The sequence below is a fragment of the Ranitomeya imitator genome, chromosome 2 (assembly GCF_032444005.1).
Source record: "Ranitomeya imitator isolate aRanImi1 chromosome 2, aRanImi1.pri, whole genome shotgun sequence".
Classification (NCBI taxonomy): Eukaryota; Metazoa; Chordata; class Amphibia; order Anura; family Dendrobatidae; genus Ranitomeya; species Ranitomeya imitator.
In genome coordinates, this window is record NC_091283.1 from 580,975,608 (window position 1) to 581,003,504 (window position 27,897).

At 44.5% G+C, this 27,897-nt stretch overlaps 1 protein-coding gene across 4 annotated transcripts in view; it reads right to left on the bottom strand.

The window, feature by feature from the left end:
* Nucleotides 1-27,897, bottom strand: part of ELMO2 (engulfment and cell motility 2) — a 50,648-nt gene that overhangs the window by 16,636 nt on the left and 6,115 nt on the right. Inside the window, exons 2-14 of one of the 4 annotated variants that reach the window (XM_069752236.1) lie at nucleotides 15,535-15,663; nucleotides 14,396-14,436; nucleotides 13,011-13,083; nucleotides 12,728-12,778; nucleotides 12,348-12,529; nucleotides 10,374-10,473; nucleotides 9,998-10,149; nucleotides 9,814-9,892; nucleotides 9,624-9,659; nucleotides 9,372-9,422; nucleotides 8,701-8,823; nucleotides 6,419-6,553; nucleotides 4,793-4,897 (exon numbers count right to left, since the gene is read on the bottom strand). In XM_069752236.1, the coding sequence (XP_069608337.1) occupies nucleotides 4,793-4,897; nucleotides 6,419-6,553; nucleotides 8,701-8,823; nucleotides 9,372-9,422; nucleotides 9,624-9,659; nucleotides 9,814-9,892; nucleotides 9,998-10,149; nucleotides 10,374-10,473; nucleotides 12,348-12,529; nucleotides 12,728-12,778; nucleotides 13,011-13,083; nucleotides 14,396-14,436; nucleotides 15,535-15,612 (1,206 nt within the window). In that variant the 5' untranslated portion in view covers nucleotides 15,613-15,663. The remainder of the gene's footprint in view (nucleotides 1-4,792; nucleotides 4,898-6,418; nucleotides 6,554-8,700; nucleotides 8,824-9,371; nucleotides 9,423-9,623; nucleotides 9,660-9,813; nucleotides 9,893-9,997; nucleotides 10,150-10,373; nucleotides 10,474-12,347; nucleotides 12,530-12,727; nucleotides 12,779-13,010; nucleotides 13,084-14,395; nucleotides 14,437-15,534; nucleotides 15,664-27,897) is intronic. The other 3 variants (XM_069752237.1, XM_069752238.1, XM_069752239.1) reach the window with 3 other exon arrangements.

Sequence of the window (27,897 nt, forward strand, 5' to 3'; positions counted from 1 at the left end):
CGACACTCCATGTTCCCGTCTGTTGCTGGCGCGAGGAGATCGGCGCCCTGAAGGGAACCGTCACCCCTGAAACAGCTCAGGCCTTTCATCCCACGTCGCAGGAGAGGATACGGGGAGGCGACACTTGCCGTGGTCGCTTGTTGTTTTTTGGGGGAGATCGGCCCCTTGAAAGGGTCCGTTGCCCCAGTCTTCCTCATGGAAAAAAGGTTTAAAAAAAATAAATAAAATAAAAAATATGGTCTGAATAGCTGACCCCAGTGTGCCTCCTAAGGACACTAAGCATGAACTGGTTCTATCCGGAGCCAGTGGGTGGTGTATACTACAGAGGAGGAGCTAACCCTTTTTTGTATTCACTTAGTGTTAGCCTCCTAGTGGTAGCAGCATACACCCACGGTCCTGTGTCCTCCAATGTGGCGAGAAATGTGGGAGAAAATAACTTTTAAAAATGCCAAAGGAGTTGTAAAGAAAAGTCTTGAGTGAGGAAAAGAAGGGCTCAATTCTGGCTTTACTAGCAGAGGGATACAGTGAGTGTCATGTTCCCTCCATCCAATTTCTAAGGCGGCAGTCCATTACAACAAGGTCAAGCAGAAGACATTGGGGACAACAAAGCTACAGACTGGCAGAGGGCGAAAACGACTCTCCACTGACCGGGATGACCGTCATCTTATTCGACTGTCACTCAGCAACGGCAGGATGACATCAAGTGACCTACAAAAGGAATGGCAAATGGTAGCTGGGGTGAATTCCACGGCAGGAACAGTTCGTAACAGGCTCCTAGAGGCAGGGCTCAGTCATGTAAAGCTAGAAAAAAAACATTCATCATTGAAAAGCATAGGAGAGCCAGGGTGAAGTCTGCCAAAGACCATAAGGATTGGACCATAAAGGACTGGACTAAGGTAATCTTCTCTGATGACTAATTTTCAGCTTTGCCCAACACATGGTCGTCTATTGGTTATACGGAGACATGGAGAGGCGTACAAGGCACAGTTTCTTGCACCCACAGTGAAATTTGGTGGAGGATCGGTGATGATCTGGGGATGATTCAGCAAGGCTGGAATTGGGCAGGTTAATCTTTGCGAAGAACGTATGAATCAAGCCGCATACAAGGTTATCCTGGAAAAACAGCTGAATCCTTCTGCTCAGGCAATGTTCCCTAACTTTGAGGACTGTTTTTTCCAGCAGGACAATGCGCCATGCCACACAGCTAGGTCAATCAATGTGTGGATGAAGGACGACCACATCAAATCCCTGTCATGGCCAGAGACCAATCTCCAGACCTGAACCCCATTGAAAACCTCTAGAATGTAATCAAGAAGAAGATGGATAGTCACAAGCCATCAAACAAAGAAGAGCTGGTTAAATTTTTGTACCAGGAGCAGTGTGAAAGACTGGTGGAAAGCATGCCAAGACGCATGAAAGCTGTGATTAAAAATCATGGTTATTCCACAAAATATTGATTTCTGAACTCTTCCGGAGTTAAAACATTAGTATTTTTGTTTGTAAATGATTAAGAACTTGTTTTCTTTGCATTATTTGAGGTCTGCAAGCAATAATAATAATCTTTATTTTTATATAGTGCTAACATATTCCACAGCGCTTTACAGTTTGCATACATTATCATACATTATCATCGCTGTCCCTGATGGGCTCACAATCTAAATTCCGTATCAGTATGTCTTTGGAATGTGGGAGGAAACCGGAGCACCTGGAGGAAACCCTCGCAAAAACGGGGAGAACATACAAACTCCTTGCAAATGTTGTCCTTGCATTTTTTTGTTATTTTGACCATTTCTCATTTTCTGAAAATACAAAACTTAGTGCTTTGAAATTCGGAGACCTGTTGTCAGTAGTTTATAGAATAAAAGAGCAATTTACATTTTACTCAAAAATATACCTATAAAGAGAAAAATCAGAGAAGCCAGTCTCAGATATGGCTTTTTCTTTGCCACTCTGCCCTGAAGGCCAGCATCCCGGAGTCGCCTCTTCACTGTAGATGTTGACACTGGCGTTTTGCGTGTACTATTTAATGAAGCTGCCAGTTGATGACCTGTGAGGCGTCGATTTCTCAAACTACAGACTCTAATGTACTTGTCTTGTTGCTCAGTTGTGCAGCGGGGCCTCCCACTTCTCTTTCTACTCCGGTTAGAGCCTGTTTGTGCTCTCCTCTGAAGGGCGTAGTACACACCGTTGTAGGAAATCTTCAGTTTCTTGGCAATTTCTCACATGGAATAGCCTTGATTTCTAAGAACAAGAATAGACTGTCGAGCTTCACATGAAAGTTCTTTTTTTCTGGCCATTTTAAGAGTTTAATGGAACTATTAAATGTAGTGCTACAGATTCTCAACTAGTCAACTAGCTCAAAGGTCAGGTTTATAGGTTCTCTAATCAGCCAAACTGTTTTCAGATGTGCTAACATACTTGCACAAGGGTTTTCAAGGGTATTCTAACCATCCATTAGCCTTCCTACACAGTTAGCAAACACAAAGTACCATAAGAACACTGGAGTGATGTTTGTTGGAAATGGGCCTCTATACACCTATGAAGATATTGCATTACAAACCGGACGTTTGCAGCTAGAATAGTCATTTACCACATTAAAGGGAACCTGTCAAAATCAACGGTGAGCTAAGCCCACCGTCATCAGGGGCTTATCTACAGCATTCTGTAATGCTGTAGATAAGCCCCCGATGCATCCTATAAAAGATGAGAAAAAGAGATTAGATTATACTCACCTAGGCGGGCCGTCCGATCCGATGGGCGATGTGGTCCGGGGCCTCCTATCTTCTTACGATGACGTCCTCTTCTGGCCTTCACGCTGCGGCTCCGGCGAAGGCGTACTTTGTCTGCCCTGTTGAGGGCAGAGCAAAGTACTGCAGTGCACAGGCGCCGGGAAAGGTCAGAGAGGCCCAGCGCCTGTGCACTCCAGTACTTTGCTCTGCCCTCAACAGGGCAGACAAAGTATGCCTTCGCCGGAGCCGCAGCGTGAAGACCAGAAGAGGACGTCATCTGATGAAGATAGGAGGCGCCGGACCGGACCAGCAGCGGGAACGCCCCTGGGTGAGTATAATATAACCTCTTTTTCTCATCTTTTCGGATACATCGGGGGCTTATCTACAGCATTACAGAATGCTGTAGATAAGCCCCTGATGCCGGTGGGCTTACCTCACCCTCGATTTTGGGGGTGACAGGTTTCCTTTAACAATGTATAGAGTGTATTTCTGAATCATTTAATGTTAGCTTCATTGGAAAAAACTGTGCTTTTCTTTCAAAAATAAGGAAATTTCTAAGTGACCCTAAACTTTTGAACGTATAGTTGTGCTCAAAAGTTTACATACTCCTGCAGAATTTTTGCTTTCTTGGCCTTTTTTCTGAGAATATGAATGATAACACCAACATTTTTCTCTACTCATGATTAGTGGTTGGGTGAAGCCATTTATTGTCAAACTACTGTGTTTTCTCTTTTTAAACCAAAATGGCAACCCAAAACATTCAAATGACCCTTATCAAAAGTTCCCATGCGGGAAACTGTTCCAGCTTAGCCGCTTCACTTCCAGCCTTTTTGCAAGGGCTGCATTAGTTCGATTAGATGCAACCAAGGCGTCGGCACCATCTTGGATATGTACGTTTATCCCGGCCAAGAGGTTCTTCTGCCATTTGCGGGTTAATACAGCTGTCTCGATGCTCTGAAAACCAGTTCTCTAGCCTCCAGGGACCTTCTCCAGCTATTTGGTAAACCTTGCAAAGCAGGGAACGGGGTAATTTATTGGGTTCTCGGCGGGAGTCCTCTATGCGGAGTCTGATTACATGCTGCGCTAGGCCACACACACCGAAATCTCTGAAGAAACGCCCAGTTACACTTTAAGCAGAGTCTTCACTGGGGACAGCACTTTCACCCTTCCATCTTAGACACTGTCAATCACAGCTTTGTAGCCAATTTAGCAGTTCCCAGAGAAGACTGAAGAACTGCTCTGTTGGTCTGCAAGCAGACATTTCACATATTGCATAACCTTCTATCCCTGACTTAAAAATATATCTGTTCTCAGGTACAAATAAATTCTTTGATTCCTTAACCCATAAGAGTTGCTATTGTCTTAATTACTTGTGACTACAGCTTTGTGTGAGCATATTGACCATCAATACAATAGCCCAGCTTCATCCAGGTATCTCCCGCCACATGAGCACTGCAGGCTACCAGAGCTCACTAATGGGCTGCTTCTCTACTTCGAACAAAACATAGATGTCAGAAGGAAGTGAGAGAACTGCACATTATCAGCTGCCGATTTCAGTATTCACCTGGCATTACAGTGTCACATGAATCTCGGTGCCAACATTACTAGGATAGATCCAGTGCAGGAGGTGAGTAGTGGACGACCCTTTGAAACTGTGCTTTACCCACACGACCAACTTCTGGGCTGTAAAGGTGCAGATACAGGAGATTTTGCTACCTGTAATTGTGCATACATTGCATGTGTTCTGAGTCCACGCAGGAGGGGACAAAGTAGGAAGACAGCCGAGAAAGTGGACACATGGGTAAATTATGTGACTTCCTCGAATACCTTGGAAGGGAAAGTGGACACATGGGTAAATTATGTGACTTCCTCGAATACCTTGGAAGGGGAGAGTGCCTTGTCCAATGTTTATAGTTCTATTCAGGGGTCCTGGGGTAATTTTAAAGTGTTCTAGCACTTAACACAAAAGGTTTACAGTATACTGGAAATTTGCCAAAAGTAGCTAACCTCTCAAAAAAGACTCCAGTATGGGGAGAAAAATGGTCACCATTAAGGGGACTTACCCTAACGTAGGTGTCCTGATGAAACTTTGCCAGATACCGCATATTGTCCAGAGCCAGCATGCCAGGGGGTGTCTGAATGAAATCCATAGCTGGGTTGACATGATTCTGAAATAACAGCATATACAGATCTATTGTGAAAGGTAAGGTTTGATAAAACAAAATATGCCATGCTGACCTGAACTCGGCTTCATTAAAATGGAAATTATTCTTCGCCATTTCACTCCAAGAAGAAAAACTACATTATACTTTCAAATCATCTGACAACATGAAGTCTGCTACTGTGAGGACGACTTGTCTGCACTATCCCGAGCGTGGAAAAGGCGCAGAATGCTAAATAGTTTATAGAATCTGGGATCAGACCGTATCCAGATAAATTAATAGGCGTCTGGCTCTGGACATTTTATTATAAATGAGGTAACGAGAGGATATCCTGCTGCTGGGACCCCCAGAAATCAGCCATGAACTGTGGCAAATGGTAACAGAAACCCTCATTCATTAAAGTGTTCGTCCAGGACTTTTCTACTTTGGGCATAAAAACTAACAGGCAGGTAGCTGTTAACTGGCTGCCTGTTCTACCTGGTGCCGGATCAGAGCGGTCAAGGACTGCTCCTGCTGGCAATTCAGCTGCTCCAGGTCAACAGAGCAGCTCTTCCTCTTTTGGGCTGCTCTGTCGAAGTGGGATGACTGTCGACATCATGTGAATTGACAGCCAGCATCACAGAGGGTGCAGAGAGCAGGCTGTCAATTAGCAGGATGTTGACAGTCATTCCACGCCGACAAAGCGGAGCAGAAAAGAAGCCGTTGTTCTGTGGATATGACATCAGTGGAAGTAGCTAAATGGCTGGCAGGTGCGGTCTGTGACTACTGAGCCAGCAGAGATCGGCACCTGGCACAACAGGCAGGTAAGTAGCACAGAACTGCCTTTTAGTTTTCAGGTCCATAGTTTAAAAAAAAAACCTGTCTTGGATAAACCCTTTAAGGGACTCATGGGTGAGGTGTGAAGGATATGTAGAAAGTAAATAAAAAGGACCCAAAGAAAAAGTAGTAATGGAGACGAGGTAAGACAAAGTGCGGGGTTGAAAGCACCCATCTGTGGCAATTATGTGGAATAACCGGAAAGTTGTGTACAAGACTTAGATCGTGCTTGACAGAGAAAGTTTTGGGTTCACTAAAAATTGTATTTTTTAGACGTGCTTCACATTGGTTTTTGAGATGTTATATGATATCCTGTTACAGAAAATATCACTGGAAATATCCCGCCACCTCCTATCTCAGTAATGGGAAAGTCTGTTCTCACTGAATACAGATTTTATCTCAGAACTGAGAATTTTGATAATAACTGATCAATTCTGGCAAAACTGATTTCTCTGATAAGATATATTACAAAGTTGCTTATTTTCATGTGTACTACTGATTTATGAAGTAAAAATTAAAACAACCATTACACTTTAGGCACTTCCCTAGTATATGTGAGCATTTGCACGTAAGAGTCTACAATACAAATTCATGTAGAACAATGGTAAAACCAGCCACAGAATGGCCATTCCCACCCCAATCTCCTGTCATAGAGCACTTCCCGAGGCTTCGGTAACATGGAAGTGATGCAGACTGACAGACTGTACTCACAGTGAAGCCCAGCATCTTGTAATCCTTACTGTACATAGCTTTGCGCTTTTCAGTCCCGGTGCCAGACACACCACTCCCATCCGATTCTGCATCAAACGCAATTCGCCTCAACTCGAATATTATGTCTCTCTGAGCCTAAAGAAATAGGTCAGAAACCATTATTATATTGATAACTAACTGTGCATTTAGAAAAAAAAATTCTGATTGTTAGTAAAGATTGGGAAATGGTAAAAACTGCTATTAGATGCTTCTCAGCTGCGAGAGTCAGTCATGTCTTATAGTCTGGATAGTGGGGATCAGGCAAGGTACAGTGCCAAATCAGATGAGATCGAGACTTGTCTCCTAGTCCGCTTACTGGGGATAAGGCAACACATCGCTATGAACAAGTCTGTCAAAGATTAATAGAGTCTTCAGTTCAAGGCATAGTTGCCTAAAGGGGTCTTGGCAAAATATAACAAGGGCCTTTCCCTAATAATTTCTTCCATATGAGCCAGTTTTGTTGGAAAAATAACGTTGGCTTCCTCGGGGGGCTATGGAAGCCCACACAAAACGCACGTTGGGGCTGCTTATTTACTCCCATCCACACGGGATACTATGGGTAAGATGGCCTTTTAGGTGGATACTCTTCTCCATTCAGTATTGTAATGACATTACTTTGTGTGCAAGTGGTACAGCACGAACACTGCGTCATAGATATTCTGTTGGCCATAGACATTTACTCCATCTGCCTTAACCTCTTAACGACTAATGACGGATCTATCCATTACCTGTACCTATTACAATTTTGTGGATTTGTAGCATCCTAACATCTAGTGTCATCACTGTTGACTTTTTTATGTTATTTACTTCTGCCAGTGCTTTTGAATTTTTGTAATAAACATATTGTTACATCTATTTACTTTGTCGGACTCTGACTCCGTGGAGCTTATGAATTATATATTTAAGGGAGTGTCCATTGTAATTATTCTAGGCTATTTACTGGCAATTTGCCATCATACAATAATATACCATCATATAATGTCTTCTGTTCGGTTGATATTGGTCTTTATGTATTTCTATGTAGCTGTCAGGCTCGGGTAAGGAGAGCCGCCGGTCAGTCTGTGCACTGTGTTCGGATCTCATTCCGATTTATACGGCCGTCTGATTGCGCCCTAGCGCTGTAGCACAGTATGGCTGTATCATGGCTACTCAAGGTGGCCAACGTTTTTGCTCATTCATCCTATACTGAAGAGGCTGTGCCGATCGTGTATGAGTCCAGTGAGCCAAACAATTGATTATGGAGTCGGGAGCGCTCAATTAAAGTTTGATGAATTTGTCTAAGGGAAGATTCTTTTTCTATTACAGGACAAGAGAACATGAGAAAACTAATTACTCCCTGCACCTAATCAGGACATTGCTAACTTTCTTTGTATTAACTTAGTGTCCGCCGCCTAGTGGCAGCAGCATAACACCCATGGTCCTGTGTCCCCCAATGAGGTGAAGGAGAAAACTAATTACTCTCTGCACCTAATCAGGACGTTTGTCATTTCTGTAGGTCTAATATGTACAGTCTTTACTGTCAATGATTTTGTGAAGGGATGTGGATGCAGACAGAGGTAGCATCTATGAATATTGCCTCCACATTCATGCGTTGTGTGGCTCGGGCTAATCATAATTTCATACATAAAATGACTGTATATGTATATTTTTACTAAATGTTTAATTCCAGGCATTTACTTTCAGAAAAATATATCAATATGGGGATATGATTTTATGCAAAACAAAAATTTAAATGTACATCAGAGAGCTCAACATTGTCTGGATCTAATGGAAGCAATAACGCTAAAGTTATTTTGAAGGTAAAACACTAAATTCCTAAATCCCTGCATTAGGAGTTGATACATTTCAGAAAATTCTTAAAGTTTGATCCTTGAGTCCAGTGGGAAGTCTAATAATAATCTTTATTTTAATACAGCGCCAACATATTCTGCAGCGCTTTACAGTTTTTTCAGTGATTGACAGCCATCACTGCATGCATGCCCGCACAAGGAAGGCTGTCAGTCGCTCCGCCCTCTGGACTCATATGCCCACAATGATCGGTTATTTCAACCAATAAATTACAGGTTATTTTTAGGGTTTGGGACTAAATCTATATAAATCTACTCAGCTCCTCCTCCTCTATATCGACAAATTTGAGGGTATGTTTAACCTGACAGGTTCCCGTTAAGGGTCCCAGGGGAGCTTGCTTGCTCCATAACATTCAATTGCTATGGCAAGAAAGAGATGGATGTTCTTTGTGTCACCTGGTCATTGGGGTCCATTTTAGTCATCATCCGTTCCTCCAGAAGGTTAAAGGTTAGCACCTGCAGAACATACAGCTGATGCGCCATCTCGGTCTTGATTGGTCGATTTCCTCGGATAATATGCTGGATAAAGCAAAACAGAAAGAAGTAACAGCTGAAAGTATAATGGCGAACTGAGGAATAGCAGTATCACTGCAGCAATATAAATCAGGTAAGAAGAACCGGCTATTGTATGACTAATCTTAGTAGTAAGAGACAATCACATGACCAGAGGTAAAAGAGAATGATGTACAAAAAAAAGTCTGCCATAATAATGTGCGCCGGACGCTTGTGCTGGCAATGTCCAATATTCTGGTGCCGCAATAAGTGCAACCTTAAGAACAATTCTTCAGTCACCTCCGCACATGTAAGTAGTAGTAAATCCATATACTAAATTGGTACTGGACATTTATTTTTATTATTTTACAGCCCCACTCATGCCAAAGGTGGGCACTAACAAAGAAGACAGAAGAACCAGCTAATGGGTCAGGCGTCCTTAAAGGGATGTGGATAAAGAACGGCTCACAGTGGATGGATTTGGAAACCAGCACAGGAATGGGATGTCGGGATGTAATCTTTTGCTCTGGGGTCCTCGCTAATCTATTCTGGGTCATTAGTTTCCCATTACTTACATTAAGAATAATAGATCGGAGGTGCTTCTGTACAAAAACGTTTGCCATTTCCTAAACAAGAAAAAAAAGGAAAACAATTATCTATATGTTGCACCAGCACAGAAAACAAAAGTAAAAAAAAGAAGAAGAAAGTATCACGTGGAAGAGAAAAAGCTTGGAATATCTGAGGAACATCACTAACAGCAAAGGTGGAAGGAGTATCCATGGGTGAGGAACAGGAGGACAACAGAAACTCCCACGCGTGGTACTCACACTAACGGGAACTTCCATGAGATTCTGGGGCTTCTCCTGAGTGCACCACGCACACAAACAGAAGCAGAGATGGGAGTTAAAAGCAGACAGCAACCAAAAGGACGCCACGGGATAATTACGCCAGAAAACACACAAGCACACAGAGCGCCGCTTGTCACATGCTTGCAGAATGTGAGCAGCGGACACCCACCTGCCGCTTTTCCTCTGGTGCCTTCAGAAACAGAGCATTGATGAGTGCGATGGCATACGTCTGGATTTCTTGGTTACAGCTGCACAAAAGATAAAAAGCAGAAAATCAGAGTTAAAATGATGCTGCTCGTGCCTTTTATGCACGCACGGAGCTTGCTATGCCAGGGGACGGTTCTAGGACTTACACTTGCAAGTGGCAAATAAGTTGGCCCACGGTGATTTCCTCTGCGATTTTATGGTACAAAGCCTGGCTGTTTAATACCATGCTCTCTAATATAGCTAAAGACCGCTGAAGAATAGAGACATCCACAGACTGCTGGGATACGTAGCCGCAAATCTGTAGAAAGAGGAGATGCATGAACACAGGCCCTAATGTACGCAGTACAGATTCCAAGTCTATATAAAATTAGACATATGGTCTCCACGGTAACAGACTACAAACCTTCTGTAGTCTGATGCTGCAGCCATATTACCATCCATCGGCAGGATTAGGAAACAGGTGCTGTATGACTACAGGATCAGACTACAAAGAACATAGGTCTGTAAACTCTACAGACTCACCTGTTTTATAAAGATCGGAGAGACCATGTCCCAAGAGACTATTCCATGATCCATCAACTCCAAGAAAGCGGTCAATGTGAAGGCCAACATTTCACTGTAACTGAGAGGAGAGCGTGGTCACACCGGGAACTGTGGTCATATCAACATTACTAATGTTGGTGTGCGAGTGTTTCGGCGATAACCTAGTCCCACTGTGCATCGATGGGTCCTGCTCCTTCACATTATACCTTTGTTCATATAGAAACTTAGACATTTGTTTGCACAATTAATAAACATGCAGTAGACTGAATAATTAATTTTCCGCCTTTGCTCGTCAAGCCTAGGTTTTTCATTAACAAGTAACGGTGATGCATATGCTTGAAAGCCGGAACGATATGTCGTGAAGCCAGAACTATGATTTACCAGCCTCCAGTAAAGTTGGCCCCTTTATGTGCAGCATCAAAATTCTCCAAGAGAAAGGAGCAAGAGCGGAGAAAGGATTCATGAAGCCAATGCATCTATGGCCATGAGAACAGCGTAATGAAAGGGTTGAAAAAGTCTACGATGCTGTATACACCCAGAACACCCATTGATCGGTTAAGTTCTCATTTACTACAAGGGTAGATGAGCTGCAGTATTCACCAACGACCACTACACAGTACATGATGTTGTATTATTCTAGACCCTATAGCCCCGCTTCATCAAGACTGGCATTTTTCACGCCTCTCTTGATGAGGGAGTAGAGTGCAATGTGAGATGCCCGATTCATTAAAGAGGAACATGCCTTTTAATGCAGGGCTGTGGAGTCGGAGTCGTGGAGTGAGAACCCATTTTAGTGGAGTCAGAGTCATGGAAATTGAGGAATCGGAGATTTGGATTACCGACTCCACAGCCCTGGCAATACTGTGGAGTCGGAGTCATGGAAATTTAGGAGTCAGAGGTTTGGCTTACCAAATCCACAGCCCTGTTTTAATGTGTGCATGCCAAAATCTAGTTCCAATGAACAGACCAGAGTAAGATTTATGGTGTAAAGTCAACGCTTGTCGCGAATTTGAAAAGCCGGGGTAAGATATCCCATCCACTTTGTCAGAGCTGTGAAACGCCAACATTTTTTTGGCACAATTGCATGTTGCGCAAAAATTGTGCAATTTTTCAAAGCTTTTTCTTACGTAAAAGCTTTGATGAATCGGGGCCCCATTGACATTTTCCCTGTAGTGCCCTAAATGTATGACTGCGGTATGACTGTATGTCTAGCTGATCTCCAAGGATTCCTAAAGCCAGACCAGTGGAGATCATTTGATGGGCAGCACGGTGGCTCAGTGGATAACACAGCAGCCTTGCAGCGCTGGAGTCCTGGGTTCAAGCCCCACTAAGGACAACATCTGCAAAGAGTTTGTATGTTCTCTCCGTGTTTGCGTGGGTTTCCTCCGGGTACTCCGGTTTCCTCCCACATTCCAAAGACATACTGATAGGGAATTTAGATTGTGAGCCCCAACGGGGACAGCGACGATAATGTGTGCAACCTGTAAAGCGCTGCGGAATATGTTAGCGCTATATAAAAATAAAGATTATTATTATTATTATTATTTGATTGCTGGGACAGCTTCAACAAACCTCAGGTAGAATGGGCAGCACAGGAAGGCAATGTTCTTTCCTGAGCTAGATAGAAGAATATATTACCCTATATCTCCATCCTCCTAGGATTAAATTATTTAAAAAAAAAAACACCTGGGATCTGCTTCAGTGAACCTTATAGCAATACTTAGGCATTTGAAGTTTGAGACTAAAGGTAAATTTGATTTTTTGCTAACCTAGGTTTTCTGCAGATAGTAAAGTGCACAAAGCTAATGGTACAAGTGATTAACATTGTTAAGTGTAGAGAATGTTTATTAGAGCCAAAGCCTTAATTCAGTGGCAGGAAGCCCAGAAAGACGAATGTGAAGATCATGTGTAAGACTTAGTAAGAAAGCTAGATCCATTATACAAGGTACTGACTGTGACAAGAGCTTTGTGCCTCCTTCAACCAGTCGGGTGAGAACAGTCACTCCATCCATATTAATGAACTCCGTAGCAAAAGTAGTATCGGCAGATAGCTTAGCCAGTTCCTTCATAGCATCGAGCCTGGAATCCATGCTGGAGCACTGTATCCTCTCCAAAAGCTGGCGGGCTGCCCGGGACTAATGAAAAAAAGTCACAGCTAGAGTAATTGCAAAATGGAAGACAATATTTGGGACAATTAATTAACTTACAGCAGTCGTAAAGGAAATCTGTCACTAGGTTTATGCTACTCCATACAAGCAGCATTATGAAGGGTAGAGAGCCTGATTCCAACAGAATCCTTTAATCAAAAGTTGATAAGTTATATATAAACCTACCGGTGACACAGCCAGGCGTAAAATAGTTCCATTCTTGATATCTCCACGAGTCTGAAATACTACAGAGAGTCAGTACAAAGAAATGGCCCAAAGGACAACTGCACAAAGAGGTACAACACAGACAAGTCCATCAGAGGCTCCGACCTGTGCCATTTACATCTCTGGTCTCTGCCGATGCGGCAGAGGGCCTTTGGGCTTCTTCAGGCACCAGGGCACGACTGTACCCTACACATCCTAACCCTATGTCCCAGCAGAGGCTTCATAGTAATGCACAGTGACAAACCTGCTCAGTAATGTACAGCTGGGGTCCATCCGCATAGCGGAAGGCATAATACTCTGGGTTTGGCAAGGACCACCTGAGGAGAAATGAAAAAACAAGACGGTTTTAAGCAACAGCTAAATAAAACTATTTTAGATCATTTGTAACCATGCTATGGTAAAATTTATAAAATAATTGCGCATCATTTCTAGTGTATGTAAGTATTAGCTGCTGCTCTCTTATCAGCCACTACAGACTGGGTCTATAGTAAACTTCACAACGCCATGCTTCCATGTGAACGCCATTACTGACTTTTCACATTTATGTAGAACAGGAGGAAAAAAAAACTGGTTGCTTTCTTCATTACCGTGGACTTGCCTCAAACTTGGAGATTGGTCTGGCTGCCTTTTTAGTCCTCTGCGGTCGGCTGTCATTTTACTAGTTTACTGTGCCGATTTTTATCTTGGTTCTTCTCAGAACTCGCCCACCTCCTTTCCTGCTTTTCTCATCCATCTCTCTTTCCACTCTTCCATTACATCTCTGCTGTGTCAGTCTCTCCTTTGCCAAATAACCAGCGAATAACAACTCATAACCCTGATGAGACTGTATAACCTGGCTCCTCCATTCATTCCTTCGCTCTTGCTCACATGCTCATCGTTCTGCCCTGATCAGCAGTTTCCATTGTTGCGACTTTACGCTACAACAACCTGGCCACCACTTTAGATAAAACCTACTATACAAACTCAGTCCTTCATCTTTGCTGCAGTATTAACCTGATCAGATAAGTTATTTAGTTCCCCTGACCTCTGATTTGTCCCACAGACACTTTAGATTGGTCATTAATCCATCACATTCTTTGCCATGCTGAATAACTAATAAGGGTACCGTCACACAGTGGCATTTTTATCGCTACGACGGCACGATCCGTGACGTTCCAGCGATATATCCGTGACATTCCAGCGATCTCGCTGTGTCTGACACGCTCCTGCGATCAGGGACCCTGCTGAGAATCGTACGTCGTAGCAGATCGTTTGAAACTTTCTTTCGTCGTCTAGTGTCCCACTGTGGCGGCATGATCGCATGGTGTAACAAAGGTGTGCACGATATTGTATACGATGTGCGCATAGTAACCAACGGCTTCTACATCGCACATACGTCATGAAATTATCGCTCCAGCGTCGTACATTGCAAAGTGTGCCAGCAGTCTACGACGCTGGAGCGATATTGTTACGATGCTGGAGCGTCACGAATTGTGCCGTCGTAGCGATCAAAATGCCACTGTGTGACGGTGCCCTAAACAGCAACTGTCTACCAGATGCATATGTCAAGAAATATTCCTGGCATATATGTCTGACGTAATGTTATGTGCATTATCACACCAATATGAATATTAAATTTCGAGTACTGACCCGTCACACACCTCCTTGATAATTGATGCCAAAGGCCGTTTCTGCAAGAGAAATATCAATCAGGGGAGGATAAAACATCTGCCTTGTGCCTGCTACTGAGGAGTCACTACCATTGGTGGCTCTTTCATTAGTGATGTAAAAGCAATCAGAGACCACGACAAAAGAAATATGGCCGTCCACAGCAGATAACAGCTGCTCACTAAAGGTACCTTCACACTGAACGATATCGCTAGCGATCCGTGACGTTGCAGCGTCCTGGCTAGCGATATCGTTCAGTTTGACAGGCAGCAGCGATCAGGATCCTGCTGTGATGTCGTTGGTCGCTGCAGAAAGTCCAGAACTTTATTTCGTCGCTGGACTTCCTGCAGACATCGCGTGTGTGACGCCGATTCAGCGATGTCTTCACTGGTAACCAGGGTAAACATCGGGTTACTAAGCGCAGGGCCGCACTTAGTAACCCGATGTTTACCCTGGTTACCAGCGTAAAAGTAAAAAAAAACAAACACTACATACTTACATTCCGGTGTCTGTCCTCCGGCGCTGTGCTTCTCTGCACTGTGAGCGCCGGCCAGCCGGAAAGCAGAGCACAGCGGTGACGTCATCGCTCTGCTTTCCGGCCGCTGTGCTTACACAGTGCAGAGAAGCACAGCGCCGGGGGACAAACAGCGGAATGTAAGTATGTACTGTTTTTTTTTTTTTACTTTTACGCTGGTAACCAGGGTAAACATCGGGTTACTAAGCGCGGCCCTGCGCTTAGTAACCCGATGTTTACCGGCATCGTTGGTCGCTGGAGAGCTGTCTGTGTGACAGCTCTCCAGCGACCAAACAGCGACGCTGCAGCGATCCGGATCGTTGTCTGGATCGCTGCAGCGATGTTTAGTGTGAAGGTACGTTAACGGATTCAACCACTGGGCCCGCACTGATGAGCTGATCACCAGCAGGTCCTCATTTAGAGAGGGTGTTGTCCGGATAAGCTGATCTAGGAGTACCACCTCTGAGACCATGCAAGACTTGTGATAGGTAAGAACTCATTCCTGCTGCCGACAGACTTGTAGGTTATGCTGCAGAAATGGGATAACCTGTAATTAAGGGTAAATGGGGGTTTACATTGGGGGGGGGGGGGGGGGGGAGTTGCTTACCTGATCTATTTCAATCAGCTGGGCATTTGCTCCAGGCCATTCAATGGCTACCTTCACTATATCCGGAGGAGGAGGCATATTGCCCGGTGGCTTTGCAGGCCAGCCTTTCGCTGGAGCTCTCACTCAGCTCTGAAAAAAGAATGAAAAATCACAATAAAAGTAGCTCAACTGGAGAAACCAAGGAATAAAGCTGCTCTAAAAGTCTGATAAAAAAGCCAGCTCATCACAGACAGCTGAAGAGGAAATGGCTGAGGAGAGGATCGCATGCCATTGTATTTCATGAAGACATCGCTGCTCATCCTCATGCCAGGAATGAACAGATGCCAGGAGAGGAGAGGCAATACTGACAAACGTCATGGCGTTATCCCTACTGATTCACCGTTACTAAGAAAATCCTGCTGTCAAGGCTGTAGCAATGATTATTGTGTAGATTCATCCCAAACTGGGGTACAAGTAGGCCTGAATTACATCCTATGTGGCAGTGGTAATGGCCACCATACTGACCATTATCCAGCTTTCCCTAAAAGATACAAAACCTGCATAGGAGTCTCATGAGGACAGTGTTAGTTCATGCGCCCACTAAGCACACATGGACATCATACAGATGATAACTCACTTTGGCCTACTCTGTATAAGACAAGATGGCTATGCCAAGATCGGTCCCATCCATGGATTACATGGTGGATACCTTCCCTGAGCCACGTCTGCTTTTATCTTGTCTTTCTCCACCCTCGCATTCTCTCCCATGGTGTTCTCTCGTTTCTTTCTTTATTTGTTTCCCTCTCCTATATACAAGACGTATCAAACGATTTAACTTTTCTCTAAGGCTTCTTTCACACTTGCGTCATGTGGCCTCCGTCACAATGCGTCGTTTTGGGAAAAAAATGCATCCTGCAAATGTGCCCGCAGTATGCTTTTTTTTCCTTATAGACTTGTATTGCCGACGGATCGCGACGTATGGCCACACGTCGCGTCCGTCGTGCACTGGATGCGTCGTGTTTTGGTGGACCGTTGTCACGAAAAAACGTTCAAGGGAACATTTTTTCATATGTCGGATCCTGCATTTCCTACCGCGCATGCACGGCAGGAACTCCACCCCTCCTCCCCGGGACTTTAGAATGAGCAGCGGATGCGTTGAAAAACTGCATCCGCTGCCCACGTTGTGCCGAATTTTCACAACATCCGTCGGTACGTCTCCCCAACGCTTAGCGACGGCCACGTACCGACTCAAGTGTGAAAGTAGCCTAACCGCACGCACAGATGTCACCCCCCCCCCCCTCTTGTCCAGATTCCTGCCCAACAAATGTGCCTGTTCGTATAGCGGAACATATATCTCCACCACTCCTGTATACAATAATAGTCACAGTGGTCATAATAGTGTTCACTTCCTACTATAAATCCCAAGCTGCGCTAAAACTTTGCGATTTTGGCCATATTTACACTCGTCCTGGCCAGGACAGGACATGGCAAAGCCTGCATATCTAGTTCATCATAGTTTGCAAGACAAAAGTAGCGTCCATGATGTCAGAAACATACAAGTCCCTGGCTGGAGTAACTTTTCTGGCAAAGGGCCACACCATTTGTAAGATGTGCCTAGTTCATTAAATGGAGGGCACTTCTTAATGAACACGACGCATGTTACTCCAACGTACTTTTTATCAAGAGTGTCGTGATAAACACCAGTCCTAATGAATCGGGACCTATATGTTTCATTTGACAAACAAGAGGATAATTTGGGGACAATTCTGTTTTACTTTAGTGAGGCATTCTGTACAATATGATGTAAAATATAAAACGTGATGACTGTGTGCAAATAGGTAAAAAAATAAATAAAAATAAAATGGAAAAATACAATTCCTCAAAATAGGCTTTCCAGGCACAGGATCTTGCGGAATGACTGTGCCCGCCTGTGCCAGGGCAGCTACACCCACAACCAGAGTGCCACAGATCACACTTACCCTGAAATAAACAAGACTACAGTGCAGATGAGAGAGAATGTCGCCCACACGCTGCTCCCACTTCACACACACTTCCTGTCTATTCACACAAAGGGGAGTATGACTATGGAGAAGCTTCCATTGTGGAGCCATGTATGTGCAGCGCACAAATGGACAATGATTAGGAGCTATGGGATCCAGTCTTCTGTTTCTATGGTGACTCTCACAGAGCACAACTATCAGTATAAAGCGAGCGATCACAGGCAATGGTATACAACAAGCTCCTCCAACCTACAGTGACTCTATGGACTTTTAATAACTGTGGAAAACGTATCTTAGACCCAAAAACCATTCTCTACACTTTGGCACAGATTTATCACGTGAGGGTTTTTTAAGTCACTTTTTATTTTGTGGGATTTGCTGCCATTTTATTGTACCAAGATCTTCAAAATGGCGCACTCTGTCATGAATTTTGTGCAAAGCCAAAAACTATCCTTATTTTTCTTCTTAACCTTTTTTGCGACTGTTTAGCAAAAAAAAAGTCGAACGTTTTACAAAATGACCCAAAAATTGCATCAAACATCTTGGTGTACAAGTAATCACTCTGCAGGGGACTGGAGTACATTTGTGTCAAACTTTCTCACTTTTTGAAAAGTCAAAAATTATGAATCAGGTAAAAACATCTGGAAACTGGAATCTAAACCCTAAATTGTTCATAATAACGTTTACCCCTGTGAAACTGCATGACAAAAACGCCATTCTGGTACACCCCCACCATACAATTGTTTTTGAAAGTTTGTGAACCGCCCAGAATGTTCCATATAGCTACAAATTTACTGAAAAATGATTTTAGATTTTCACCACAAGTCCTAAAAGTAAAGACAAGCAAATAATACAAATGAGTCAAAAATAATAAGGCTCATTCTGACAGTCCAAAATCAGACCACAATGCACAGACTGACCACAGCTCTCCCAACCCAAGTGGGACAACCTCATAGAAATACATGAATCAGTCATGCTCGAGTAAGGAGACCCACGGATAGGCTATGCATTAGTGGTCTGATGCAGACCTGAGCTCTTAGGCCACCTGCACACGTTGAGTATTTGGTGAGTTTTTTACCTCAGTATCTGTAAGCCAAAACCAGGAGTGGAACAATCAAGAGGAAAAGTATAATGGAAACATATGCACCACTTCTGTATTTATCACCCACTCCTGGTTTTGGCTTACAGATACTGAGGTAAAAAACTCATACTCGACGTGTGCACGTGGCCTTAGACTTTGTCATATTTTAATTGAGGAAATTATCCAATATCCCATGCTTGTGAGTGGCAAAAGTATGTTATCCTTCAGTGTTATAAATTAATTTGAAGGAAAATTAGAGTCTAGTGTTTTCAATCAATGGGATGATGATTAGGTGAGAGTGGGCAATCTATCTCCACAACACGTGCCTGTGTTAGGCTACTTTCACACTAGCGTCGTTTTGGAGAAAAAAATGCATCCTGCAAAACTGCTTGCAGGATGCGTTTTTTCTCCATTGACTAACATTAGCGACGCATTGCGACGCTTTGCCACACGTCACAACCATCATGCGACGGTTGCGTCATGTTGTGGCGGACCGTCGCCACCAAAACACGTTGCATGTAACGTTTTTTGGTGTGTCGTTACCGTCTTTTCCAACCACGAATGCGCGGCTGGAACTCAGCCCCCACCTCCCCGCACCTCACAATGGGGCAGCGGATGCGTTGAAAAACAGCATCCGCTGCCCCCGTTGTGCGGCACTTCCACAGTATGTGTCGGTGCGCCGCAACGTCGCATTGCGATATGCAGTGCACGACGCTAGTGTAAAAGTAGCCTAAGTGTATCATGGCACGGATAAAGGAGACAGCTGAGGAAGAAAAGTAGTTGATGGCTGCTCATCGGACTGAAAAAGTTATAACATCATCCCTAAAGAGTTTGGACTCTACCAATCTACAGTCAGACATATTGTGGAGGAAATTCAAGACCATTATTACACTCCTTAGGAATGGTGGACCAACAAAATCACTCCAAGACCAAGGCATATAATAATTTGCGAGATAACAAAGATAGCAAAGGTAACCTCAAAGCAACTAAAGGCCTCTCATACATTAGCTAATGTTAAAGGGAAACTGTCACCAGGTTTTCCCCATATAAAGTAGGATCAGCAACTGTAAGTCTGTAAACTGACCTGCAGTGCGCGGCTCAAATCAGCAGCATGTCAATTTCTCTTGCGGGTGCACTGAGCTTTCTGTGCGGAATTTTCCCATAGACTTGCATTAGGTGCAGAAATTTCACAGGTAAAAAATGCACATGTGTTTTTAGTATGTTTCCACAGCGTAAACGCATCAAAAAAGCATGTAATCCCCAACTAAGTACGATACGATACGTATCGTACTTAGTTGGGGATTACATGCTTTTTTGATGCGTTTACGCTGTGGAAACATACTAAAAAAAAAACACATGTTTTTCACAAGTACATCAATAACAGTTTATCAAATCCAAATAGTAGAAAGTATCAAAAACTGAGCACCTTTATTTAAAGCAGAATACCCCAACGTTTCTGACCTTGAGAGTCACATTCTGCTCTGAGAAAGGGTCGGGAGCCACATCCAGCCTTGAGAGAGGGTTGGGAGCCACATTCAGCTCCCGCCCCCCTCACAATAGTGGCAACCAAAGCCCCCATTACTGGCATAATGGTTAACCAAAGCTTTTCCACAAAAATCACGCCAAAGCAGTATACTAAGATCCAGGGGTTCCCACAATACCCCCATTCAGTATTCTCCTATAAAGCACTCCCAAAAAGAAAAAAAAAAGCATGATAAATAAAACACACACAAAAACACAAGTAACCTAATTTAAATAATAATTGCAGAAAATACGCAACATCAAAAACGCACCACAAGCTCATCATGGGAACAGAGTCTAAAAGAGCAATGCTGCTGTTCTGCAGTTTGTTAAGAATCACCTAAACAAGCCAGGAGGTTATTAGAACAGTGTTTTGTGGATAGATGGGACTAAAATAGAGCATTTGGTTTAAATGAGAAGCGTTATGCTTGGGAGAAAAAAAAACGCTGCATTACAGTATAAAAACCTCATACCATCTGTGAAACACGTGATGGAGGATCATGGTTTGGGTCTGTTTTACTGAATCTGGGCCAGGACAGCTTGCCATCATTGATGGAACAATTATTTCTAACTATTAACCTGTAAACTAAATGAAAACATTAGCACATCTGGCCATGAGACGAAACTCAAGAGAATGTGGGTCATGCCAAAGAATGACAGTCTAATATTTGCAACTTTGTCATCTGATTTGGTTATTTTTATCGACTTTTGCTATGCTATATGCTATCAATGTTTCTTGCACTTTCTTAACTCCATAGAATACAATAAGTTATTTGTATGTGGGCCAACCTATTTATTATGAATGGGGGACCTGGTGGTCCAGTTCTCTTCAGTCCTAGTGACTAGACCACCATGGTACATCAAATGAGAACATTCCTTAATTTACGAACTGAAGCTCAGAGAAACCACATCACTGATATAATGCTTAGGCTACTTTCACACATCAGGTTTTTGCCATCAGGCACAATCCGGCGAATTTTGAAAAAAACGGATTCGTTTTTTATTACTCCGGAATCGTTTTTTTCTCATAGCGTTGTATTAGCGCCTGACAGCCACACGTTTCATCAATTTTTTGCCGGATCAGTCAAAAATGATTTTTCCGGCGGACGGAGAAAACGTGCATATGAACATTTTTTCTGTCCGGCAAAAAAAACGCACAGCGACGGTTCCAGTGATAAACGGATGAAACATGAGGTGAAATGAGTGAATCCGACTACCGTTTACGGTATTTTTACACTGAGAATGCCCCGTAGCATCGTTTTCCATTCTGGAGTATCTCTCTCTCCCGGAACAGGAAGTCCAAACTCTAGGCCCGGTAAACAAAAACAGATCCAGCGCATCAGTTTTTCACAATTTGCACTGGATCCGTTTTTTTTAAAAAATGGCCGGATTACGCCTGAAGGCAAGAAACTGATGTGTGAAAGTAGCCTAAATGCAGCAAGTTACAGAAAATTCAAAAAGTCAGCCAGTATTATAAAGTCCCCATGACACGTGAAAAATAAGGAGAAAGATGGTCAACACCAGTAGATTTTTCCAGTCACCAAAATCAACAGGTTTGGGCGTTTTATAAATTATTGCACACTTTTGGGCTAAGAAATCGACAGGGGTCTGAGAAACAACAGTGATTGGGATGAATGTACCTATAGCTCATCATGATCATCAAAAAGGGTTTGCATTACTTTTTATGTGATTTTCTGTGGTTTTTGTGAGGCAGATAAGTCAGTATGTGTGGGCCAAGCTGCAGCAAGACGGACAGCTCAAAAGCCTCATGCAGACGTACGTTTTTCACATACATGTTTGATCAGTATTTTTCATAAAACACGTACTCTATTAGACAACGTACACATGTTCATTATTTGGTGAGTTTTCTACCTAAAGGTACCTTCACAATGAACAACTTAACAACGATAACGATAGCGATCCGTGACGTTGCAGCGTCCTAGATAGCGATCTCGTTGTGTTTGACACGCAGCAGCGATCAGGATCCTACTGTGAGATCGCTGGTCGGAGCTAGAAGGCCAGAACTTTATTTCGTCGCTGGATCACCCGCTGACATCGCTGAATCGGCGTGTGTGACGCCGATTCAGCGATGTCTTCACTGGTAACCAGGGTAAACATCGGGTTACTAAGCGCAGGGCCGCTGTGCTCTGCTTTACGGCCGGCCAGCGCTGACACAGTGCAGGGAAGCTGAGGCTGGGGGACAGAAACCGGAATGTAAGTATGTAGTGTTTGTTTTTTTTAACTTTTATAATGGTAACCAGGGTAAACATCGGGTTACTAAGCGCGGCCCTGCGCTTAGTAACCCGATGTTTACCCTGGTTACCCAGGGACTTCGGCATCGTTGGTCGCTGGAGAGCTGTCTGTGTGACAGCTCTCCAGCGACCACACAACGACGCTGCAGCGATCGGCATCGTTGCCTATATCGCTGCAGCGTTGCTTAATGTAACGGTACCTTTAGTCTTTGTAAGCCAAAACCAGGAGTGGAGCAATCAGAGGAAAAGAAGAATAGAAACACGTCATTTTTCTCCTACTCCTGGCTTTGGCTTACAAATACCGAGGTAAAAAACTTACCAAATACTGAACACGTGCACATGGCCTTATTGCCTATAGCCATGTTTTTATATATGGTTACTTGTTTCTGCAAAAAAAAACATTGAAACATGTCTGTTTTTGAACCTAATCATGGATGAAAATGATCCATACAGATCTATAGATGCGTAAACAAAATCACATACAGTACATGCTGTCAGCCGTGGGTGTCTGTTTTTTAACATTGGGATAAAAAGGTGGATTAAAGGTACCTTCACACTGAACGATATCGCTAGCGATCCGTGACGTTGCAGCGTCCTGGCTAGCGATATCGTTGAGTTTGACAGGCAGCAGCGATCAGGATCCTGCTGTGCCATCGTTGGTCGGAGCAGAAAGTCCAGAACTTTATTTCGTCGCTGGACTCCCGCAGACATCGCTGAATCGGCGTGTGTGACGCCGATTCAGCGATGTCTTCACTGGTAACCAGGGTAAACATCGGGTTACTAAGCGCAGGGCCGCGCTTAGTAACCCGATGTTTACCCTGGTTACCAGCATAAACGTAAAAAAAAACAAACACTACATACTTACATTCCGGTGTCTGTCCCCCGGCGCTGTGCTTCTCTGCACTGTGTAAGCGCCAGCCGGAAAGCAGAGCACAGCGGTGACGTCACCGCTCTGCTTTCTGGCCGGCGCTCACAGTCAGTGCAGAGAAGCACAGCGTCGGGGGACAGACACCGGAATGTAAGTATGTAGTGGTTTTTTTTTTTACGTTTACGCTGGTAACCAGGGTAAACATCGGGTTACTAAGCGCGGCCCTGCGCTTAGTAACCCGATGTTTACCCTGGTTACCGGCATCGTTGGTCGCTGGAGAGCGGTCTGTGTGACAGCTCTCCAGCGACCAAACAGCGACGCTGCAGCGATCCGGATCGTTGTCTGGATCGCTGCAGCGTCGTTTAGTGTGAAGGTACCCTAAGAGCCTGTGTTTGGGTTCTATCTGGTGAGTAAAATCTGATTAGAGGTATCTCTTAATACCCAGATAAGACCCTATTGCGCTTTTACTTTCCTTCCAGCTTTTTATTGCTTTTTAACATTGCAGTGGGAAGGATACAATTTCCATTTTTTACAATTTTGCAAGCACTGGTAAGACCTTGATGGTAAACCCTGACCAAATATAGATGAAAATTAGATCCAAGACAATGATAAAAGTCTGCGTAAGACAAAAATCACTGAGGTCTGAGTTTGGCTTATGTGTGAGACTGATGCAGGCATTTCCTACGAATGATACCACTTCTATATATGTGTTCCTTCCTACTTTTCAGACATATTTCTATCTCCACTCCCTGAACCGCGCACTGTGTGACACCTACTTCTCCTCTTCATGCAAGTAGGAAGCGAAAGTATAAGTGGCGTGGACCAGGAGCCTGCAAGGGGTCGGCCATGTTTATCCAAGCACTATGGTCCAGCAGGGGGTTCTTTCACATCATCTTTTTTTCCGATGGTCACGGAGCAGAAGACTCTTCAGGAATCACTCCTTTTCTTTGCAGTTTTGAAAACTTAATTTTCTGATGTTCTTTAAATCAATTAATCACTGAACACTAGAATTTTTTTTAAAGCAAAAACACTGACAAAATGCTTCATAGCCATCCCATTGACTTGTATTGTAAATTACTGAGGGTCTTCCTAACGGAATACCCCCGAAAAATTAACTTATTTCTTTTCAGCACTTGGCGGCTTTGAAAGCCTAAATATGTGCACAGCAAGTAGTTTTTCCATTAAAACCAATAAGTATCTTTTGAGCTGCTTTTTCTGGCATTTGGGGAGTGGAAAAGGTGAAGTATGAACTTCCCCTGAGGGTATTTGAACATCATCTTTTAGATGCTGTCATACCCGCTGCGTTTTTGAATCAGAAGATGCTCTGGTGGTTTTCCTGAAGCATCCTCTTTGGCGGTTCCTTGTACGCTCGGGTGGTCTCCGAGCATTTGTTAGTGCTCGGAGATTAAATTTTCCTTGCCCCAGCTGCATGATTTACGGCTGCTAGACAGGCTGAACACATGTGAGGAATTCCTGTTTGTTAGGGAATTCCCACATGTATTCAGGCTGTCTAGCAGCCGTAAATCATGCAACTGAGGCGACGAAAACTAAATCTCCGAGCACTAACAAATACTCGGAGATCACCCGAGCGCGCTCGTTAAAACCCGAACAACGAGTACACTCACTCATCACTATTGGTCAGGTCACTTTTTTATGCTGCTTCATGGCACTCAAAGCCTGAAGATGTTAAAAGAAGCTGTAAAAACACTGAGCATGTGCACATAAAGCTGCTTTGACATTGCAGTTCATATAGTTATTCTTTTTCGCATTTTTTATGCACTTTATCAGGAGCAGAATCCACATCACAAACCCTAAGGTACCTTCACACATAATGATTTTGCTAACTATATCGTTGCAACGTCACGCTTTTTGTGACGTAGCAACGATCCCGCTAACGATCTCGTTATGTGTGACAGCGACCAACGATCAGGCCCCTGCTGGGAGATCGTTGGTCGCTGGGGAATGATTAGAACCTTTTTTTGGTCGCTGATCACCCGCTGTCATCGCTGGATCGGCATGTGTGACGCCGATCCAGCGATGTTTTCACTGGTAACCAGGGTAAATATCGGGTTACTAAGCGCAGGGCCGCGCTTAGTAACCCGATATTTACCCTGGTTACCATTGTAAAAGTTAAAAAAACAAAACATAAAGTACATACTCACATTCTGATGTCTGTCACGTCCCCCGGCGTCAGCTTCCCGCACTGACTGTCAGCGCCGGCCGGCCGTAAAGCAGAGCACAGCGGTGACATCACCGCTGTGCTCTGCTTTACGGCCTGCGCTGACACAGTCAGTGCGGGAAGCTGACGGCGGGGAACGTGACTGACATCGGAATGTAAGTATGTACTTTTTTTTTTTTTTTTTAACTTTTACAATGGTAACCAGGGTAAATATCGGGTTACTAAGCGCGTTTAGTGTAACGGTACCTTAAGAGTCACTATCACGATAAGACTGACATCAGAGACATTACAGGTCATATTAGTCTGCGTGAAACCAGTGTCCCCTGATATATCTCCTCACATGACCTGCCCTGGACTGACTGAACTACACAGATGTACATGGATTTCAGTCTACACTGTTCACCATTACTGGTCGTGACACACTGATAAGAAATGTGTGGCCATACATCTGAAGGGCGAACGGATGCCATTGTGGGTTATAAGATAAGTACCCACCAGCAGATAAGCCGTCATCTCTCCACATTTGGTGCCAGTCCAGGTTCTTGCTCTTATCAGAATTTGTCACATTTGATTGCTCACAAGTACCAGCCGCAGTCACAAAATCTGAGCAGTCTAATTAGCTAAATGTTTCACACAGGGAGCACAGATGAACAATCTGCTCTGCGCACAATGGGATTTGCTTCTTTCTTACTAAACTACATTTTTTTATATGCACATTTAAAGAGTAACCGTTGTTTTAATTTTAATTTCATAAATCAATAGTACACGTGAAAACAGGTACTGTATTTTTCGGACTAAAAGACGCATCTAGGTTTTAGATAAGGGGAAAAAAATTTAAGCAAAATATGTGGTCAATTCTGTACTTATAGGCCCCATCCTGGTATATGTATCATATATATATTTTTTTATTTATTTTTTGTCCCCAATCAAGGTATTAATGGCCCCCTCATCACCATCGTGCTATACATCATCCCCTAATCCCCATTCTGGTATAGATGGCTCCTTCGTCCCTATCCTGGTCTGCATGGCCTCCTCATCCCCATCCTGGTATGCATGGCACCCTCATCCCTATCCTGGTATGCATGGGCCCCCTCATCCCCATCCTTGTATGCATGGCCCCCTCATCCCCATCCTGGTATGCACGGCCCCCTCATCCCTATCCTGGTATGCACGGCCGCCTCATCCCCATCCTGGTATACATGGCTCCCTCATCCCTATCCTGGTATAGATGACTCCCTCATACCCATCCTGGTATGCATTGTCCCCTCATGGTATGCATGCCCCCTCATCCCCATCCTGGTGTACATGGCCCCCTTGTCCCTATCCTGGTATGCACGGCCTCCTCATCCCCATTCTGGTATAGATGGCCCCCTCATCCCCATACTGGTTTGCATTGCACGCTCATGCCCATTCTGGTATAGATGGCCCCCTCGTCCCTATCCTGGTATGCATGGCCCCCTCATCCCTATCCTGTTATGCATGGCCCCCTCATCCCCATTCTGGTATGCACGGCCGCCTCATCCCCATCCTGGTATGCATGGCCCCCTCATCCCCATCCTGGTATAGATGACCCCCTCATACCCATACTGGTATGCATTGTCCCCTCATAGTATGCATGCCCCCTCATCCCCACACTGGTATAGATGGCCCCCTCATCCCCACACTGGTATAGATGGCCCCCCTCATCCCCACACTGGTATAGATGGCCCCCCTCATCCCCACACTGGTATAGATGGCCCCCTCATCCCCACACTGGTATAGATGGCCCCCTCATCCCCACACTGGTATAGATGGCCCCCTCATCCCCACACTGGTATAGATGGCCCCCTCATCCCCACACTGGTATAGATGGCCCCCTCATCCCCACACTGGTATAGATGGCCCCCTCATCCCCACACTGGTATAGATGGCCCCCTCATCCCCACACTGGTATAGATGGCCCCCTCATCCCCACACTGGTATAGATGGCCCCCTCATCCCCACACTGGTATAGATGGCCCCCTCATCCCCACACTGGTATAGATGGCCCCCTCATCCCCACACTGGTATAGATGGCCCCCTCATCCCCACACTGGTATAGATGGCCCCCTCATCCCCACACTGGTATAGATGGCCCCCTCATCCCCACACTGGTATAGATGGCCCCCTCACCCCCACACTGGTATAGATGGCCCCCTCACCCCCACACTGGTATAGATGGCCCCGTCATCCCCACACTGGTATAGATGGCCCCCTCATCCCCACACTGGTATAGATGGCCCCCTCATCCCCACACTGGTATAGATGGCCCCCTCATCCCCACACTGGTATAGATGGCCCCCTCATCCCCACACTGGTATAGATGGCCCCCTCATCCCCACACTGGTATAGATGGCCCCCTCATCCCCACACTGGTATAGATGGCCCCCTCATCCCCACACTGGTATAGATGGCCCCCTCATCCCCATACTGGTATAGATGGCCCCCTCATCCCCATACTGGTA